General features: G+C 41.2%; 1 protein-coding gene across 7 annotated transcripts in view; it reads left to right on the top strand.

Annotated features, from left to right (window-relative positions):
- Positions 1-21,942, top strand: part of LOC114890950 (schwannomin-interacting protein 1) — a 567,141-nt gene that overhangs the window by 504,918 nt on the left and 40,281 nt on the right. Inside the window, exon 1 of one of the 7 annotated variants that reach the window (XM_029214923.1) lies at positions 9,181-9,521. The exons of the other annotated variants lie outside the window; for them this stretch is intronic. Coding sequence (XP_029070756.1) covers positions 9,492-9,521 — 30 coding nt within the window. The 5' untranslated portion in view covers positions 9,181-9,491. Of the gene's footprint in view, positions 1-9,180; positions 9,522-21,942 lie in introns of those variants that run through there. 7 annotated transcript variants of the gene reach the window in all.

Here is a 21,942-nt window from a genome sequence, read left to right as displayed (position 1 = left end):
ACACACACACACACACACACACACACACACACACACACACACACACACACACACACACACACTGTGTGAGGTCTGGCTTGGCTCCTCTTGACAGACCAACCTATGTTTCTTTGGAAACTCTTGTGTTAGCCCTGGCAGGTTTATACTACCTTTCACTTTTTCTGCCATTGCTTTCTCTGACTACAAAGCCAGAGACTAAAAGAAATGGTCCTTAAACATTGGCACAATTGGGGATGAAACCACGTGGACTTCACCCAAATTTATCTGTGAGTCAGTTACTATTTTTCTGCAGTGTGTGAATTTCAGTCAGGGCTGGCCAGAGAGTACTATGGGGAGAGGACTAAGACTGTGTCCAATAAACAAGCACTTTGGCAGATTCTATTGAAATATAAACCATCTCAATATTCTAGAGGGAGAGGGAGGTCACGGCTACAGCACTGCCTGATACATCAGGTTTCAAACTATGTGTAGAAACCCAGAGCTGCTGGAGGTATTTTTAGAGGTTCATTTGCATCTATTATATGAACTGCTAAACACCTCAGCCCCTAAAAAATCAAATTGGAAATTAAAGAGTTCTGAGATGTGAAAGCAATTCAGAATAGAGATGCAAATAAGATTGTGAGGCCCTGGGCATTTGGAGAAGAGTTGTCCTGTAAAGCCGTGGGGAGAAGCATATAACAACATTTCAGCCCAAATGGTAGGGGTTCATTCCCTCATATCTATGCAAAGAACTTCTCTCTGCCCCCTTTTCCGACATCAGCATATTAATTTGTCCTGCCAGGTTAAGTAGTCTTTTACAGTTCTCAAAACTGAACTTGTAAATGTGTCATTGACCGTGGAGGTGGTGGCTCTGTACTGGTCTTGCTGAAAGTTCGTGCCTGTGCATGTCCAGGTGGGAAAAATGATCTGGGCTGTCCAAGAGGCCCAGCTGGGTTCAGTGCCAGGTTAGGGGCGGCACATCTGTTTGGCACATTCCACATCAAGCCTAACAGGTGGATTGTGCAAATCACAAGCGAACGCCCAATGTATCAAATGAGGAGGTCTGGTTCCTGGTTGATGACGTATTGTCAGTTTGGGTAGTCTGTCTTTTCTTATCTTGTTTTTAATAAGAAATGTGAGCAGTTGCTGTATGTTATTAGTAAACCAATTTTGAAATAAATTTCTTGTGACTTTGCTTTCAAGCTCCCAGACATGTTTAATGAAGAGTATCCGGAGATTGCAGCATGAGCTATTATAAAGGACTGTTACCATTTGCAACCACTTATCTGTGCGAGACAGGATTCTCTTGGTGTGGCACAAACAAAATAAAGACATAAATGTAAAAATACAGTCGGAATAAGACTGTAACTGACTTCTATAAATTCTGTTTTCAAGTGTTTGTGTATAACAAAACAGCCTCATGTTCCCTGTGAGGGATTTAATAAGTAAATAATATCAATTGGAATGAAAAATAATTTTATTTTGATTAAAAACAATTTTGATTGTTTCGAACATTAGTTTTCACTTGAAAAGCAGAGTCTAATACTTAAAAAGTGACAGCCATTGACTCACAGTTGACTCAGGCAACTGTTTTTTTAATATCTGAAAGGACACACACAGGTTTAACCGTCCGCAAAATGGTCAAAACTTCTGAGTAAATTAGTTGACACGTACACTTGTAAGATTCTCAGGTAATTTTGTTACAAGGATAAAAAATTACAACCTATTTTTACCCTTCTCTCTCTTCCCATTTCTGGGGCTCAGACTATGTGGGAAGAAGCTGTGGGACAATACAGACACCAAGCATCCTTTTCTGTGGGAAATGACCTCGGTGCAATAGTAGCCTCCAAGTCCACTACCAGGCACTCCTCCAAGAAGTCTCAGAACAAATTAAGCTACTCAAATCACAGCTGATTAAATCAATTTAAAATGTGTATCAAGATGCAAGGGAAAGAGATGGGATGAGCTGCCATACTTAGTGTGATACTGTGATGTGGTCTTCATCCCTGCTTCTGGAGCAGAGCTCCTAAAACCCTTGGAATTTCCTAAGTGATAGGAGCCATAAAGGTGTCTCTGGCTATGTTAGTCAGGTGACTTTTGAACATACCTCAGGATGGGGACCAGTTGCCTGACGGGCCAACCAAGGGATTAGAGAGTTGGAATTTTCAGTCCCACCGCCCTGACCTCAGAGAGGGGCTAGAGGTTGAATCAGTCGCCAGTGGCCTGTGATTTAATCAGTCACGCCTGTGAAGTGAAGCCTTCATAAAAATCCAAAAAGGACAGGGTGCAGAGAGCTTCCAGGTTGGTGAGCACTTAGGGGTTTAGGGAGAGTGGAATGCTCAGGGAGAGGGCATGAAAGTTCTTTGCCTTTCCCCATACTTTGCACTGTGCATCTCTCCCATCTGGCTGTTCCTGAGTTATGTCCTTTTAAAATAAACCAGTAATCTAATAAACAAAGTGTTCCTCTGAGTTCTGTGAGCTACTCTAGCAAATTAATTGAACCCAAGGAGGGGTTCGTTGGAACCTCCCATCTATAGCCTGTTGGTCAGGAGCACAGGTAACAACCTGGACTCGCAGTTGGCGTGTGAAGTGGGGAGTCCTCAACCTGTGGAATCTGATGCTATCTCCAGGTAGAGAGTGTCAGAACTGAGCTGAATTGTAGGACACCCAGTTGGTATCCAAGAACCTGTGTTTTCATGTAGGGAAAACCCCACCTCCACATGAATTGGAATTGGTGCCAGAATCCTACTTGGGATATGGTCCAGGAATGTGAAGGACTGCACTACCTGAGTCTTGGGTTATGCAGTATTTACATGTCCAGGCTTTCTGCCACAGCCACCTTCCCTGTTGATGATATGGTTACAAGTCAGCCTTGAGGGTGTAGAAGGGAAGCCCAATTAGACAGAAGGTGTCTGCCAATGACACACAACCTGCTTTATCAGAGACACAGGGGCAAGTCCCTCAGGCTCCCTCTGTAGCTTACCCCCTCACCTGATGAGCAGCTATCGAATTGTATTTCTTGGGCAGAGGACACATAGGGCCAGAATGGGTGTCACCAATGGGCAGTCAGTATACCATCTAATGAATATTGAGTGCCTAGGGGTTATTTAGTGTGTCATGAATATTAGAAGCTTCTTTAGTCTTTCCATCCCTTTCTATGCTCAGCTTGATCTAGGTCTAACACATCCAGTTAACTAACTTTTTTTTTATTTTATTTTATTTTTTTTATTTTTGGCTACATTGGGTCTTCGTTGCTGCACGCGGGCTTTCTCTAGTTGCGGTGAGCGGAGGCTACTGTTCATTGCAGCGCGCAGGCTTCTCATTGCAGTGGCTTCTCTTGTCGCGGAGCATGGGCTCTAGCCTCGCAGGCTTCGGTAGTTGTGGCACATGGGCTCAGTAGTGGTGGCTCGCAGGGTCAGTAGTTGTGGCGCACAGGCTCAGTAGTTGTGGCTCACGGGCTCTAGCGCACAGGCTCAGCAGTTGTGGCCCACAGGGCTTAGTTGCTCCGCAGCACGTGGGATCTTCCCGGACCAGGGATGGAACCTGTGTCCCCTGCATTGTCAGGCAGATTCTTATCCACTGCGCCACCAGAGAAGCCCCTAACTTACTTTTTAATACTTCACATCTCATGAACTCTGCCTCATCATCTAAATCTTGCGCATTTCACTTGTGTCTGACAAGCCACTACATATTCATTATCTATGCTTAACACAGCTTATAAGTTTCATCTAGCCCATTTGTTTTTCTTCTATAGCATTAATCAGCATTACTCGAATATTCTCAAGTAATACAGCAACACCTTCTACAAAATATCTTAGAAGAGCTTCCCCCACACTGGTCCGCCTCTCTGATTCCATTCTAGCCAGCCTCCCAGTCCTTGAGGTCTTTGCCATCCTTCCTCCTTCAAGGACCCAATCAAGATACTCACCCGGGCTTCCCTGGTGGTGCAGTGGTTGAGAGTCCACCTGCCGATGCAGGGGACGCAGGTTCGTGCCCCAGTCTGGGAAGATCCCACATGCCGCGGAGCGGCTGGGCCCGTGAGCCATGGCCGCTGAGCCTGTGCATCTGGAGCCTGTGCTCCGCAACGGGAGACCACAACAGTGAGAGGCCCGCGTACCGCAAAAAAAAAAGAAAAAAAAATCTCTTTGGTAGCACTTTACTCATTCGTCATTTGTATACTGCCTTATTTCCCTTACCAAACTCCTTGGGGGCAGAAACACTTCCTCACGTGGCACATAATAGGAATTTCTTTCAACCACAAGGTTGTAAGAGTAAAAGGAGATGTTGGGGAAAGTACTTTGTTAACTGTAAAGCCATTTTCTAAGGTTTGTCGTCATTGGTGACGCAGACTGTGATCTTCTTTGGGCAGGTTATTCAAGGACCCGATGCCCTTTGATGTGAATAGGATTAATTTTCCTCATAATTCCTTTTCCTCCCTTGCCTGGTAAAGAAGCACAACATCACACTATATAAAATGTCTACCTGCTTTCCACAAATTCCTAAGGAAAAGCTTAAAAGCTATTGCTTAAAACAATGACTTTCTTGCTCATCTTCCTCACCCCCAATAACTTCATTTTTCCCCAATATTTCATTACAGACTGTTTCAAACTGAAAAGTTTTTAGGCGAATCTCCATTTATGCACCGTACAGATTCTGCAATTACTGTTTTACTAAACTCCCTTTGTCAACAGCTTTCCATCTATCCATCCATCAATTCATCTCATTTATTTGATGCATTTAAAGTGAGTTGCAGACATCCCTAAGACATCCCCTAAATACTTCAGCTGCATATCATTAACCGGATCTTTTTTATTCTTTTGAGGTAAATTTTACATACAATGAAATGCACAAATCTTAAATGTATTATTCAATGAGTTTTGACAGATGTATACTCCTCTGTAAACCAGGCCCTTTCAAGTCATACAGCTTGTGCCAGAAAGTTCCCTATGCCCTTCCCAAGTCAGTCCCTGATCCCAGTAATTCTTTTTTTTTTTTTTTTTTTTTTTTTTTTTGCGGTACACAGGCCTCTCACTGCTGTGGTCTCGCCCGTTGCGGAGCACAGGCTCCGGACGCGCAGGCTCAGCGGCCATGGCCCACGGGCCCAGCCACTCCGCGGCACGTGGTATCCTCCCGGACCGGGGCACGAACCCGTGTCCCCTGCATCGGCAGGCGGACCCTCAACCACTGCGCCACCAGGGAAGCCCCCAGTAATTCATTTTTGAAACTGTATTCTCAGATGACCTGCAGATGTGACTTTTTAACCACTGTATTTACTACCCCCCGCAAAAAAAACCCTTCATTCTGTTGCTATTTCAAAATTTCATTTATTTTAATCTTTTTTTTCAGCATTTTTGAGGTATAATTGGCAAAATTTGTATATGTTTAAGGTGTACAATGTGATGGTTTCACATTAATATACATTGTGAAGTGATCACCACAGTCAAGCTAATTAGCATTCATTACCTCACATAGTTACCTTTTTTTTCTTTTTACCCCTCGCCCCCTCTCCCTGGCAACCACCTGTTTGTTCTCTGTATCTATGAGTCTGTTTCTGTTTCTTTATGTTTGTTCATTTGTTTTGTTTTTTAAATTCCACATATAAGTGGAATTTATGCAGTATTCCACGGTGGAATACTGCAGTGGAAATCATGCAGTATTTGTCTTTCTCTGACTTATTTCACTTAACATAATACCCTCTAGGTCTAAACATGTTGTCACAAATGGCAAGAGTGCCGTCTTTTTTTTAGGCTGAGTAATATATATATGCCACATTTCCTTTATCCATTCATCTGTTGGTGGACACTTAGGTTGCTTCTATATCTTGGCTATTATAAATAATACTGCAATGAACATAGGGGTGCATATATCTTTTCGAATTAGTGTTTTTGTTTTCTTGGGGAAAATACCCAGAAGTGGAATTGCTGGATCATATGGTAGTTCTATTTTTAATTATTTTGAGGAATCTCCATACTGTTTTCCATAGTGGCTGCACCAATCTACATTCCCACCAACAGTGCACAAGGATTCTCTTTTCTCTACATCCTCTCCAGCACTTGTTATGTGTTGTCTTTTTGATGACAGCCATTCCGATGGATGTGAGCTGATATCTCATTATGGTTTTGATTTGCATTTCCCTGATGATTAGTGATGTTGAGCATCTTTTCAGGTGTCTGTTGGCCATCTTCATTCTGTTGCTGTTAATTGCCACAAATGCAAAAATGTTTTTCTGGATTTAAAGACATAATAGTTTGCTTGGTGGCAGAAACAGGATCATTAGCTTAATGAGGAAATGCTCTAATATTTCTTCTTTGAAAACATACCTTGGATTCGGATTTAGGTAGAACCACACTGCAACCTCCCTCTTACCTTATGATGGATTTTGATTTCAAGGCCAGCCTACATTGGCTCAGTCAAAGGGGGTTTATTTCTCCAAGTCTAGTGGCCCTCAATTTAGCATTTTTTATATGAACACACTCACAAAGAAAATGTGGAGGGTTTGTGTTTTTTTTTTCCTCTTACTTTGAGGCCTTTTTGCTGCTGTTGGAGGATTTATGTTCTTGGGCATGTCACAAGTCTCTTAGGCCTCAGTTTCCATATCTGGAAAATAACAGTTTATCTCTTGAGGTCCCATGTAAATCTGAAATCCAATACTTTTTATGGGAAGAGAAGCTGTGAAGACCTGAGAAGAAAAAATAATCTCTATGCTACATAGATCACACTTAAACAGTTCATCAATATTTTTTAGTCCAAAAATAACAAATGTCACTGTAGCTTGGTAAGTAATTCTAGCTTAAATGTTCTTGGAACAGCTGGTTTCTGTTTAAAGTTTTTTGTACTAGCAAATCATAGTTTAAATTATAACACAAAGTCCTTTCCAATGAATGACTATAAAGGGAAGCTTGCTTGACATATTCCTTTTTTTTTTTTTCTTTATCTTGTTTATACCTCTTGAGAGGTTTTTTGACAGGATTTAGGATACAATTGTCAGGAATCTGTTCTCCCCAGAGCCACCTCTGAGTCACTTCCACTATTTATGGAACAGCAACTGTGAAGAGTGGGATCATGTTTAGGCTTTTTTTTTTTTTTAAAACAACACATGATAAATGTCTTAAGGAGTTTATGTAATATATCCCAGAGCCTTCAGTTTTCAGAAGAGAACAGAGTCCAGGAAGCAACTTCTTAGACCTTTGTATAGCTTGAAATCATGTTCCCAAGCCTTAAGGTCATAGATTGTCAAAGTAGTAACTTAGATACAGTTTTAACAGCCTTTCAAGTAAAGCTGTTCTGTCTTGGAAAGTTGGGATTGTGTTTTATGTTCGGCATAAAATTTCCATCTGATCTTATTTGCTACCTTGCAAAAGGAACTTTTACTTCGGTTTACTTTTCCTTGCACATACTTCGGATTCCAGAGCCTTCATCTGGGCAGTTGTATAGCAAGGCACTCCACAGAGAAGTCTGTCTCTGTCTCTGTCCTGTATGGATTACTCAATAAGGAGGGATGAAATTTTGGATGGGGATATGTTGCATGTTATTTCCTTTCACTGAAGAGTTTCTGTCCTCCTTTCTTCATCATCTTTTTAAGAAGACTCATAATCTAGCTCAGGCTTCTGCTTTGTTCATCAAGCTCTCATTGTGCCACCCTCCAACGAACAGGCCTCAAAAGTCTTGCACATGTTAGGTGGCCTAGCTCTCTCCTAGATTCCAGGGAGAAGGCCCGTGAACTTTGCAGGGTGCACGTCCAGAGTGCTTTTTCCTTTGAACCCATTGGACCAGTGCTGAAATGCCAGCCTGTGAGATCATCAGCTGGGCCTTTCCTGCCACCTTTCCACTGTCCTAAACAGGAAGCTGAAGCCAGGCTTGTGAGTGTGTCTCGGGTTGAACTCAGAGGGCCAACTTTTCTCATGTCAGAATTTCAAATCACAAAAATTAAGAATATTTAGGAAAATAGGTTTGTTTCTTTCCGAGAAGCAGAGATGTTATAAAATTAAAAATATATCACCAAATATTCCTAACACAAACTCTCAGCATTCCTTAAGATCGAGCCTGATATGAAAACTTGTCAAACATGTTGATTCCATTCGTCGGGCAAAAAGTACTTGTTTTTCTCGATTAATAGCATAATGAAGACTTTGCAGTTATTAGTAAGATTATTTAAGAAGATAGATAGATATAGCTATACCAAAATAGCTTAAGAATAATATCTCTATTGATTTTTTTTATTTGATGGTTTAAATTCAGTCAAGATTTTATTGAATATCATTGATTTGCTCAGAGCCATTTTATTAAGAAATAGCAAGATGAGTTGCCCTGTGGCGACTAAGAAATATAGATAAGAAAATTTTATTGTGTTTAGTTTTTAAATTATCTATCATTAAATTAGCTTCACGAATTTATAAGCCTAGTTGTTCCTCTTTATATATCCTAAAATCCTAGAACCACCCTGAAGTATTTTAGAAATCGGCTACTCTTTTTACCAGAGACATGTATGGTCCAACTTGTACGTCCTTTGATTACTACCTGAAAGCCCAGAATCCTTTCCATTACTGTCTCTTAGGTGAAATGGTCATTCTCTACAATCATATTGTGATATATTGGGGGTGTCTATATATTCAGGTCACAGCATTGGGCCATATACATATATGGCCTTACTGTCAAAAAAACCTTGCAGTTTAGTTTCATTTTCATGAAATGAATTAATTATACTGACTTTAATACTTTAATAAGCTTCCTCCCTAAAAAATTATAGGAAAATTATTTCATCTTATTTCTGTTTGACTTAAAAAGCATGCTGATAAGAGCCAAAAAGAAGTGGGAAATCAAAAGAATTACAAAATAATCTATTTTTTTTAAAGAGTGAAGGCCCTCCTTTTAGTTATAAAGTTGACAAACATTTCAGACACTCAACACAGAGAACATCCCTTCAGTGTCAGTATTCAGAATGGATTGTTTTCCCTTTCGCCTGTTAAAAGTTATGAAATGATCCTTAAGGCCTCTCGTTTCATAAGCACCATGCAGGCAGCATCTGTGGGCAGGAAGGATGATGCCGGAGGTTAGAAATGCTCAACTGCAACATTGATTTGTGTCTGTCTCTCTCTTTCTCCCTCGCCGGCCTTTTTCCCTTTAATGAGGGCTAGAATGTTTCCACATCAGTTAACTGCCTTCATAAAGCACCAGAAGGTCACACCAGCCCCAGGCTGATCCTTTCCTTTGTGCCTATAATATAATTGGCTGATTGTGCCAGTGATGAGCGCGCCCCCTCCCCCAGCCCGGTCCTAGCTCCATGTTTGTAAGCCTCACTGCTGCTTTCCGAGGAGAGCAGCTCGGCTCGCTGCGCGCTTCCCGGCACAGGCAGTGCCACTGCGCAGGTTGATCAGCGAAACAGCATCCATTTTAATCTGCGGGGAGCCCCTGCTTTCCCAGGGCTTGCTCTCCGCCAGTGGATGCTCCGCGCTTTCCCTCCGCAGCTTCGCTGAGCAGTCCTGTTTGGGGTCTGCGCCCTAGGATGCACTGAGATGGTACATCAGGAGAACTGTTCGTATCAGGTAAGATTTAAAGCGTGATTGTGAGGCCGGCATCCTTTGGGAGAGGAGGCCTTCCTCTTCCAAAGCAGCAGGTTGCCTCTTTCCGGATTTTCAAGGGATTTTGCTATCCTCCACTGCTGGCCTTCATCGCATACAGTATCTGAATTGTAATTAGATTTTCTGGGGAGTAATGGGGCAGAAAACACTGCTTCTTTGACCTTTAAAGCATATGTGAAATCCACTGAGGTGATCTGTGCTTTGCACATTCTGTATGTCTGTGCAAATGAGACGAACTACTTTGAACTGTAATTGAATTTCAGGGGCTTTGGAGAAGGAAAATCTATCTGGAATTTCACGTAGATAACAATGAAAAATACGATTTTTGCTCATTGCATAGGGTTGTGACTTGCTTCACATACAGTTTTTAGGATTGTCTTGAAGGAAATTATATAAATAGGAAGTAATAATTGATGATCTAAGAATTTTCAAAAATTAGCTGGCATGCACTTGACGTTTAAAGTTGCTCTTGTATGTCTCTCCAAACTTATTTTTACTAGTGTGTTGTTTTAAATGACTAGTAAATAAGAATTAAGGTACCAACATGCATAAAAAACTCCAAATAGAAAATTTCTAGTAATACATACTCATCTGTGCGCTAACTTGCTCTCTGGAGTGTTGAAGTAAACACAGATGATTTCAGAAGACCAGTTCTAGAGCGTGACTGGACTGTGGAGGCAACATTGAAAGTATCCTCGTTGTCAACAGACAACGAGAATGTTCTCAGAGAAATTGCTCTTTGCAGCAGCAAGCATGGCTAGTCCAAGTCCTGGATAGTTAATATCAGGGTATCACTCAACTGACCGAGTTTAGAAGCTCTAAGGGACCATTTCTCTAGTCTAACAATGCCTCTTCCTTGTGTGAGGTAGGTTACCTGAGACCAGCAGGTGTTTCTCATAAGGTCGGGTTTCACAGTGGTGACTATATGCAGGCAGGATAGTACATCTCACAAGACTCAAGACAGTCGTTTCTCAGCTAAGTAATGTGTGCCTAGAAAGTGTATTTATCCACCTTTGCTCTGCTTAATAATTGGAATTTTGTAACTGTAGACTTGTCTTATAGTATTTTTATTTTATAGTACATTTAGGGCCATAGATCCTAAATATCAAGATGGTACTTCGTAGGAATTCTTTCCAAGAGAAAAGGGTCATGATCTGAGGAAACAACCAAAACTTACACAGAATACAGTTTGGGAGCGTAGTGTCAACATCCAGGGAGAGCCTAACCTACTTATGGCATGGCTACAGGTGATTAAATTACTATAATAATTAAAATCATTTTTCTGCTCAGTTTTCAGAGATGCTATGTAATTTAATTTTTGAAAGGCAAGATACTATAAGATTATTCCCTATATCTTTTCATTAGGTTGAACATGGAATCACTGGTTTTACAAGTCAAAAATTGGTCAGATATCAGCAATTTCATCTGGAGAGGAGAGATTTTTTTGCCTACTGCTTCCAGAGGAAGAAAAATTGATTTTATTTTATATGAACTACAACATATAACAGTCATTATGTGTTCGAGAGTTTTGAAGTATTTATTGCTTATTTTCACAATAAAATCACATGCATTAGGCAGATAATAATAGGCAATAGATTCTGCATCTCCATGGAGTTTTATAGGACTATCTTCATGTGTATGTTCTTTTGAAATGCTCTCCCTTTATTCATAACTCAGCATAAACAAAAACATTAACCTTGAAGCCACGTCTCGATCCTACTTAGAAACCTTAGTTTTAGAACCCACTGGGCACCATGTGCGTTTGGATTCAGCAAGGGCGGTTTCTCTAAGTTCTTGGCTTGATGTTGTCACGGTCACTGGTGATATCGACAGTTTGATGTTTTTCAGAAACTTCCCCTTTTCTGATGAAGGCTTTATTTATTTATTTACTTATTCTTAAGGATGATAATGCAGTGGTTAAAGCAAATTCCTCAAGGTTAGCATCTTAGTGAGTAGAAGGAATTTATTTGTAGGGCTGATTTCTTTCCTCCATCAATGTGTACCAAGGTTTCTTAATGGAGAGCCCATGAAGGGGGCTTCGGAGGCCATTCCGCTCAAACTTACTTGGGCATTTTGGTGCACGTGTCTAGATATATGTTGTTATTACTCTTGTTGCCAGCAGCAGCAGCGCAGTAACGGCCTCCTAACTGGGGCTGCTTCTGCCCTTGCCCCCATTCCATAGTCTGTTTTCAACAAGTATCCAAAATGATCTTTCAAGACCTAAGTCAGAGCCTGTCACCCATCTCAAAATTCTCCTCCTCGACATAAAAGCCCATGTCCTCCCAGGGCCCCACATCACCTCACCCCTGATGCCTTTCAGAGTCCTCTCCCACGTCCCCCTCCCTCCGTCCCTTCCTCCCCTCCCCCCATGCTGGCCTGGCCCTGCACTTGCTGCCCCTCCTGCCTGACATGTGCTTCCTCCGGGTACCCTGTGTAGGGTTGCAGATTTAGCAAACGATCTGCAGTGTTTGGGGCATGTTTATATTAAAAAATTGTTCACTGTTTACGTGAAATTCAGATTCACGCGGGCATCCTATATTTGTCCTGTGGGTAACCCCCATGGCTTTCTCTCTCACTTTCTTCAGATCTTTGCTCAAATGTCACCTTCTTGTGAAGGCCTTCTCTGGACTTACTATGTCAACTTCCAACTCCCCAGTTCTATCCCAATATTTCTATTACACTTTATTTTTATATTTGGCATTCATCACCAGCCATCAGACTTTTACTCATTTGTCTATTTTCTGTCTCCCTTTCTCCATGGAAGCTCCATGAGGGCAGGGATTTTTAGGTTTGTGTCAATCTGCTCTCCCAGTGCTAAGAACAAGCTCTCAAATAAAATGGATGGATGTGCCTACTGTATATAAAATTGACTAAGAAGAAAGACACTGTAAACATTCTATAGCATTGTGGTTTGTTACATTTTGATGGCCATTGGGGTGACTTTCAATCCTATTCCTATTCTAACCTCCTACCATTAATCTGCCCCGGTTTCAGTGTTTGTGGGTCCGATTATCCCCTTAATTCTTGTTACTTTTCTCATCTGTGAAATGGGATTTTTCCTAGTTAACATCCTGGCATGAGAGTTGGCAGGTCCCTGCCAGAGGCCACCTTTCTGCATAAGCAAGTCAGTTACCATGAATTAAGAGCCACCTTCTCCCAATGCACATAAAGGGCTCAGTGAAGATTATAAGCAGCCCAGGAAAACCATGCATCACTTCACTTCCCAGTTATTTATTACTAATATGTAGAAGTACAGCTGATTCTCACGTATTGCTTTTCCAAATAGATGACTGTTTTGAAAAAAAAGAGTCTCACTGCTTCCAAGAGCTTGAAAACCACTGCTTGAGGTGGGTGGATGCACTGTGCTTTGAACGACTTAATCCAAGGAGGGATGATCAGAGAGAAATTCTCAGGCAGAATTTTTCATGGTTGTTTTGTTTTTAAAGGTTCTCACATTGTCATCATCTTCGTGTACTTTCCTCCCTCCAAGGGTTTACATTAGCACAGAGGTTACCGAGGCATGTATTGTCATTTTCAGTCGTAGCCGTGTTAAAAGATAGAGCTATCAACCTCCATTTTCCAGTCTTGGGAGGAAGCCAGTCTCTTCAGGAAAGAGCCTTGCCCACAGCTTCAGGCCTGGCAGCCTTCGAGAGGCCAGACTCTTCTAAACGATCTCTGATAGAAAGCTTTGAAATATCATTAACTTGAAAGTACACGCTTAGGTCAAAGGGTCCATTTTGCTTAAAAACTCCCAAATATTTTCTCCTCTCTCCCTGCAGTTAATTTTGGAGATTGATGTGAATGGAAAGCCAATGACACGCTTTTATCCCTTTCTTTCCATTGCTTAAGTTCCCTTATCACCACCCCAGATATAAACCACACCCTCACGTTCTTAGCTACCATAGGAATGGAGGAGAAAGAAAGTAAAATGGTATGTGAATGACTCTCGTCCTTTTCCTCGCTTGGGAGCATAAAGAAACTCTTCTTCAAATACACACCTGGTCTTGAAAAAGCAGAGGAGAAATCTTTGATGCTTCCACATTTTCTTTAGGATAAATTTCCAACCCCTTTGTATGGCAGTCAAGGCTGAACCATGATCAGAACCCTGGGCAGAAACACTCCTCCCTCCAAGCCCTGTACTCCTGCCCCCAAATTGCCATCAGTCCTTTTTCTTTGCTCTGATGCCTCAGCCTACAAAGTCTGCCACACACACACCTGCTTCTACCTGTTGCAAGCTGATGTGCTCTGAGGCTCAAATGTCACCTTCTTCAGGAAGCTTTCTCCTTCTCAGTGCATTTTGCTTTTACTTCTGTTAGAACCCATTTACAGCTAGTGACATATAAGTCTGTCTCCCCCATTAGACAACAGGCTTCTTGAGAACAAAGACCTGATTTTCATTTCCTGCCCTGCAAACAGAGTATGTGTTCAATAAATGTGTGTTGGACTGAATCGCATCTTCTGCAGTTGGTGCTGTTCCGAGTCCCCAGGACGAGGATTTTGCATCATAATACCAGAGAGAAGCTCAGATCTGTGCACTGCAACGGGGAGTTGGTGAAGCTGATCCTGGTATTCCTTATACCTGGCTTACGAGCCTCTTGCCCAGTTGCCAGCATTCCCATCCGCCGAGATGGGAGACACAGTGCAAAGAAGAAAATGAAAGAGACAGACACCCCCCCTTCCCAGAGACAATGCATTAAGAACACACCTCCATACCTACCTTTCCTTCACCAAGAGAATTTTTCCAAGGTGAACCTCATGGTCCATCCCCAAGTACTTTTTCAAAATACCTGTGGTCAGCTGAGGCAAATACTCATTCATCCTCAAGCCACCCTTCTTAATATATTGAATTTTGCAAAGTTTTCAGAAATCTTTTTACCATACAGAGGGATAATTTTACTGGCTCCTGAAACACCAAATACCTCTTGGACAAAATGTTTCAGCCCAATTGAAGTGTCATACCCAGCACATAAAATAAAAGATGTCCTATATTGGTCTCAAATGATAAAACTAGGGGTTATATCAGTTTAAATAGTACATTAAAAATTCTTGCTGGAGAAAGTAGTAAACAGCCCTTCATGCCCAGATTCTAGTGGGTTATTTCGTGGTTAACAAAAGAAAGGAGATATAGTCTGTCCCTGTTGACACCAGGGCAAGGGAGGGCTCATTTCCCAAGTCCCTCTTCCTGTGAATGAGAAAACAAGGTATCAAATTTGACTCCATTTAAGATTCCACTCAATTTAAGCCTGGTTTCATCCATAGCAGGGAAAAAATATATTGACCTAATGGAGAGGGGAATTTCAAAGCACTTAGTGCACTGTTTGATACAGGCTTTTAAATATAAGTTCAATGAAAACTAAATAAAGTTCAATGAAGTTATTTTTCCATCTTGTTCTATAGATTTTTATGATTGGGAAATTTTTTTCCCCATAGTTAAGTGCTGAAGAATTCTTTGTTTTCATTGTTTTGCCTGGTTGGGGTATAATTGTGTTTTGCCTTGTTGAGATACAGTGTGTTTGTCTGAGGAGAGAGTAACAAACATATCCATCACCTTAAAAATTAAGAAAATAGTTCTGGATGTAAACTCATCTGCACTTGTTTTTAGACTGTATATCTGAAAATGTAATGTTGTATATATTTTACCACAAAAGGAGCACAGTGGTAGGTGCCCAAATGGGGGGGGGAAAGCATCTTAACAAGATTTCAGTATGGGCCTGATCTGAAATAGAAATTTAGTACAAGCACATCATTCCTATTTAAAGTAGCACTGGGGGCCTCAAACATCATGTTTTAGACATCAAGCGATTTTAAGAAATAAATGTGCATATGCATATCTTAAGCCAAAAGCCTAGTATTTTCTCTTGGAAAGGGGCTGGGGATAGAGGAGGGGAAGGAAATGGAAACATCACTGTGATACATATCAGCGCATGCATGATTTTTGGAGAGTAGAGACCCCACCTTCGCACACACGCGCGCACACACACACGATCTTAAACTAAGATTTCACATGCAGAAGCTCGACATCCATAGCGCTGTATTCTATTACTTATTTATATTATCTATACCAAGGGAAAATTGGAAATCTTGGTGTACTTAGTATTCCCCTGGGCACTATCTAGAAGCATCAGAAATTACCAAGCTTCCTGAAATAGAAAGTACTTTGACAAAATTGCTTGAATTCAGAAGAAAACAACCATCCGAAGGCCTAGTGACAATCAGCGTAGGAGAGCCATTAAGGGGGAAAGAATGCTAAGAACACAGAAAAACATAATGAGGGCATTAATCCTGGTCTCCCTCGGAAGCTGTGCCGCCGTCATCCAAGCGACTGCAGTTGAGTTTCTTGTACTCAGGTCTCCAGCTGGGCAGAAAGCTTCATGTCTGTGGTCCTCAGTTTTTCTGATGTGGGTCAACGACCGGCACTCTGTCTCCTCCCAACACTTTCACCTCCTCCACTCCATGCTCCCAATGCCATTATTTTAACTTTTGAAACCTACACTGAAAAGTCCATTGCAAAATTGCACGCATATGTTCGTGGTTTATCTAGCTATCGGTATACCTTAATTGAAAAGCAAAGCAAATTTAGACAAACATTGCACAGAAGAAAATAGTTTATTTGAAAAGAGGTTATAAAGCAGGTGTCGGTTTGTATAGCGCATGGAATTTGGATATTAAGGTGGAAGGAAAGGCTGTAGGAGGCTGAAGGGTTAATCAGGATGAAATAGTTTCCATCAATAGGAATAGGGAAAAAAAAAAATAGGAATAGGAAAATCTTTTGACAATGCATAAGTGATTTCCCAGTAATGCGGTCGGTGTTCTCACAGTCAATAATTTCCACCAGTGACCGATAATGATCATTTAAAAGCATTAGCTCACGTGAGCAATGCACCTTGCAGTTCAGATCATGGCTTGACAGGAAACTGAAGCTCTCCGTTCTAGTCCTTGAATTTCAGGGCAGGGGGGTGAGCAGAGGCCCTTTCAACCTCAGGGACTGTAAGTGGCTCTGTGTACATTTTCTAAGGGGAAGCATTAGTATCTGGGCCCATGTTTTGCCAGCACAGTTCATTTTAGAGGGCAGCAGTAGAGGAAGGAATCAGGAAGAATTCTCTGTAGGATAGACATGAGTGACTGTTATCCCCTTGTTTGTGCGTAGCTGCTACAAAACCACCAAACATTATGTTCAGCTCAAGCCTTTTGAGGTCGTGTTTTGTTTTGTTTTTTCCTCTCCTGCATTCATTTGGACCTCTTGGAAGTGAAATTAATTACAGCGTTGATCCCAGGCATCTAAAGTCAAGATCTTGCCACCATGCCTAGAAATATGATCTAAAATAATATAATCTCTTATAATGAATTTTTTCAAGGTCTAGAGCTGCGCTTCTAAAATTTAAAGCACACTCAAAAAATCCTAGCGCTCTTTTAAAAGTGCATTTTTTGATTCAGTAGGTCTGGGGTGAGAGCTGAGCGTTTGCACTTGCAGTCCGCTCCCAGGTGATGTGGATGCTCTGGTCGGAGGACACACTTTGAGTAGCAAAGCTCTAGAAAACATCGAAGATCAGTTCACATGTTAGGAAAACAGCAGGTATTTTAAGCCGGCACAAGCCATCCAGATAGCGGTGGTACAGCTCCTTCTGGAAAGGGTCTGGACTACAAGTCTATGTGCTGAGCACTTCTTTAGGGAGGGTGCAAAATAAATTCATCACCACTGGGGACCAAGTTTCAAGAGGACATGATTTATCACTTGTCTCTATATAGTACTTATGAGAGAATCACTTATGCCAAGAAAAGATATAGGGGCTGGAGGAGGGGAATGATCTTTAGTACTTTCTTAGTACTAATCCTTGCTGCTGTTATATGGCTGGAGAATTTCCATCTTTTTGAGGTTTTGAGGTGCCCTTCACCAAAAATAATAATATATTATTAATGTATATGCATATGCATATATATGTATGTATGTGGTCAATGTATTATTGGTGTATGTAAATTAATTTGAATATGTTTATACATTACATAGTTAATAGTGAGGGTTCAGTCATTTTAACTATATATTTAAGGCCACCCTGTTAAAATTAAAGTCAAAAGGTGTTAGTAATTAGGCTTATAGTTTTATGTACTTTACTAAGTCTTGTACTCTCTAAGTTTTCATTGGAAATTCCCTGGAGGTCCAGTGGTTAGGACTCAGCGCTTTCACTGCGGTGGCCTGGGTTCAATCCCTGGTCGGGGAACTAAGATCCTGCAAGCTGCATGGCACGGCCAAATAAATTAATAAATTTTTATACCTGCATCCATGTTAGCTCTTGATTATAGACTGCTAAGTGGGCTAGGATGCTAACCTAGGTAAGAGACTGAAATCACTGAAATTCATGGTAGGCCCCCTTCTTCAACCTGAGCAGACCCATGTTTACCTTCTAACTGTATGTGGTTTCCACAGAAGATTTCGGTTGAAAAGCACTCATATGAACTATTAATGTTCCCGTCTGTGGACAACATTCCAAGGACAAGGGAGATCTCTGCTAGAGAGAAGCCCTTCCCAAAAGCAAGTGTGGCTCGGGAGATACAACTTCCGTCAAACTGTCTGACAAAGGCACAAGACATTCTCTTGGGAACTGAGGTGGAAGATGAGGGTGGATGGAGTTAAAGGGGTGTTTGGATATGGGTCATGGGTTGCAGGGAAAATATTCGCTTTAAGGAAGCAGGGCTACTACAGTGAGACACCTTGATGCTACAAGTCTACCACGAATTGAATTTTTTTTAATTTGTGGAGAGGGAGGGTAGACAAGTGAATGTGAGCATGTCGGCAAAGCTTCAGATGCCAAAGCTGTCTTGAACAGCACTTTTGCTTTAGAACTCTGTTCTTAACAGCATTGAGGTTGGTCAGGAGTTCACACTGGAAGAAGTACTGACGGGTACATTTGCTGCTCCCTGTCTAAGCATGTCAGGCTATAAGACTGTGCTGCTCAACAGAGCCTTGGCCTTCGAATTCTTCTTTGGCCCATTTCTCCTGCGCACAGTAACTTTTTAAAAAATACTGGATATAAGTTTTAGTTTGTGGCAGTAGTAATTCGATAACGAGGAGTGTGTGTTTGTGCGTGCACTTCTGTTTATCTGCTTCTTGCATCAAAACATCCTCCAGCTGTGGGCCTTTTCCTTCTCTGTATGTAAAGCCAGTAAACAAAACCAAAAGCCATGGGAAAAGGGTAAAGAAAGCAGCAGAAAGGAACGTCCTCTTTTGTGAAAAAGCCTGCCACCGGCTTTTAAAGAAAAGTTGATGGATCTTCTTCTCTTGCCTATATTAATAGAACAAAGCAGCGATCCTGGAGCAGAAATGAATTTGGAAATGTGTTGGAAATGAATTTCATTCTTGTGTTGGGGTTTCTCCCTGAAGATGAGACTTTTACATCTGATTTTAAGGAACGATTGGTTATGGGGAAAAGGAAAAAAAGGCAAGCATCTGTCTTCCAGGTTAACTTTTAAATTATACTGTTTGGTTTTGGCACGGAAGACCCGGCTTTTAACTCACCAGTGAAGTCTGCGAGGCTGGGCTTTACATCTATTTTTATCCCATACACTCTACCGCTGGTTCAGTAAAAGGTTGCTGGATTCCTTACAGAACTCCTATCCACATTCAGTCCTGAAGTGGGGAGTTGGGGAGTTGAATCAGCTTTTGCTCGACTTGGGGTAGAAAAGGTGCTGGGGAGAGGAATCCAGGCAGGATCATTCAGGGTAAGGTGACGGCAGACGTGGTAAGACTGGACTCAACCAGCTGAGTGTCAGGGCAGAGTTAGTCTCGGAGAACAGCAGCTGCCCCCGTGCTGGAGCGCAGGACAGACCAGGGAGGCCAGGTGGGGCGGTGTCTCTGAGATAGAGGGGGGCAAGGTTACGTACAGCCGGACACAGACTCTTAGCTGGCTCTCCATGTCAGCATGAGCGGTAACCAGGGTCCTGGGCAACTGCACGTCAGCCTATCAGAATTCATGGGAGGTTATTTCTTAAGTGAAATTCTAAAGAGTTAAAGGATGAATTTGGACAGTGATGGAATGGATGACATCATCAGTCAAGAATCCCCATTGGATATGGAGGGGGATTATAAAAAGGTAAGGGGGGAGAGCTCTTTTGTTTGTAAACAATCGGACCATTTTTCTAACTGGGAGAAAGATCACCCTTGAGGAGTGGCCAAATTCCACACTCAGTGGCCATTGCCATAATCTATTCAGGAAGGCTAAATGCTCAGAATCGAATGCATTAAGCTGGGAGAGTTCTTCTTTCTGTGTTTCCCAGTTTGTATTCATTAATATATTATAGCAGTAACTGGAATACACATGTTGTTTTTCTGAAGTTGAAAAACATTCTGTTATGCATATAGTTTCTAGGCAGGCTTTTTATGTGAAGGAATAATTTTTTAAATTACTGCCATGTTGACAGTTCACCTGCAAGAAATAATTACTAGCATGTGTAATCTATCTTTCTGAGTTTGGCTTTTTTAAACAATGAAAAATATAAAGTTTTACTAAGAGAAGTGTGAGGTTTTAAAAAAAAAAACTGATACAGTATCTGCTAATTCTTTGCTTGCCTTTTCTTTTGAAAGTCAGTACATATATTTTTGGTATGCTTTTTATGGTAATTGTCTGGTAATAACAGCCCCAGGTAAAAATAGCTTTAGTTATATGGGTGAGGTAATGAAATTAAACTACAAGCATATGCTTGTCTGTCCACAGAAGGCTAAACACTATGTCCTTCCCCCTTATTATTTCCCATAAGTCAAGTGTAGGTCACAACACAGCCCAGTATGAAGAATCAGGGACCTTCCATCATGGACCTGGAAAGAAAGACCTGTTTTCCCTCAAAGGCAAATATCCTAAAACAGTAAAACTTGCTCCTAAATTTTTAATTTGATCAAATACGTCACTAACTTTTTTCCCCTAGATTGAGATAGAAGCTTCTGTCTTGATAGATCTTTACGTATAATAATGTAAAATATGGCAATTTAAATCTTACATACATAACTGTGTGTAAGTATGAGGCCTGTTTTAAGGACATACTTTATTTCTTAGAGCAGTTCACAATAGTTTATGTTATTTCTCCAGGAGCTGAAACTTAAATAGGTTTAAATGACCTGCCTTGTTGATCCTTTTTGTCCTGTGTGTTTTGTGATCCCCAAGAAGGAAGTGAGGGCCCAAGGGGATAAGTGCTCATAGAGTCTTGAAACCCTGACACCTCTCCGATGTCCCCTCCTGCCGGAAGTGGGTGTGCAAAAGATACTTGGGACACTCAGCAATCAGAGTCGGGCACTTACCCAACCCAGTAGAACAAGTGTACAGTTCTCATATTGCCTCTATTTTCAGTGCCAAAGGACTAGTCACGGTTTTCTTTGTCACAGCGTTTCTCAGCTAGGAAAGTGTAGGTCAGTTTGCACTTAGGAAAATGAAAGACATACCACTGCTAATGCAATAACAATAAAGTAATGACCATCGTAGTTTCATCCTACTTAGAAACAGAGAGCCCAGATGCCTGGAATGACCGAGCCATGGTGTGCAGGCAACCTGATACAGCGTTGACTAAAGTGACAAACATGTAAGGCTCAAGTAGCTTTAAAACATCAACAACAACAAAACAGAGTTGAATTGTATAACCCTTAATCTCACTCAGGCAGTAGAACACCACATGTGAGTTCAAGAGAAATAGTATCTGAGAGGTTAGTACAAAAGACCACTAGATGAAACTTTTAGATGTGGAGGATGCCCAGAGATCAGTATATATTGTTGTGGACCCTAAACATGGAAGTCGTTCTGTTGTCATTTCAGCTTTTAACTATTTTTCTCAGGCAAAGTGCTTTCAAATGTATGCATATCATGATAACTACAAAGGCTTCCTTTTTAAAAAACCACTATTGATCATTTCATTAAGAACTTCTAGTGAAACAGGGCAACATGTGCTTTCTTTAAAATACAAAGGATAGAAAATAATTAGCTAATATAAAAATCACTCTTCCTAATTAGAATCTTTCTTTTCTAAGTTTTTTTCCTCTGTTTGGTTTTTGCTGTTTGGCTGACTAACTAGAAAATTAAATTAGATGCCATAAAGCAGTGGTCTGTAGGCTTTTTTCACCTTGTATTCATCAGTAAAATGTTTTTGAGCCCAAGCCTTTAATATACATATATTCTATTCATATATTACACACATATACCACTGTAAAAGTACATCTTTTATGTATAAAACATATACAGCCGTCCCTTGGTATCCACAGGGGATTGGTTCCAGGATGTCCACAGATACCAAAGTCCCAGGATACTCAAGCCCCTTTTATGAAATGGCACGGTATTTGCATATGGCTCACACACATCCTCCTGTACACTTTAAATCACCTTTAGATTACTTATAGTACCTAATACAGTGT

The sequence above is a fragment of the Monodon monoceros genome, unplaced genomic scaffold (genome assembly GCF_005190385.1).
Source record: "Monodon monoceros isolate NGI ecotype Baffin Bay Population unplaced genomic scaffold, NGI_Narwhal_1 Super_Scaffold_11, whole genome shotgun sequence".
Taxonomy (NCBI): Eukaryota; Metazoa; Chordata; class Mammalia; order Artiodactyla; family Monodontidae; genus Monodon; species Monodon monoceros.
Note: the sequence above shows the minus strand (reverse complement) of the source record. Positions and strands in the feature narration are given on the sequence as shown.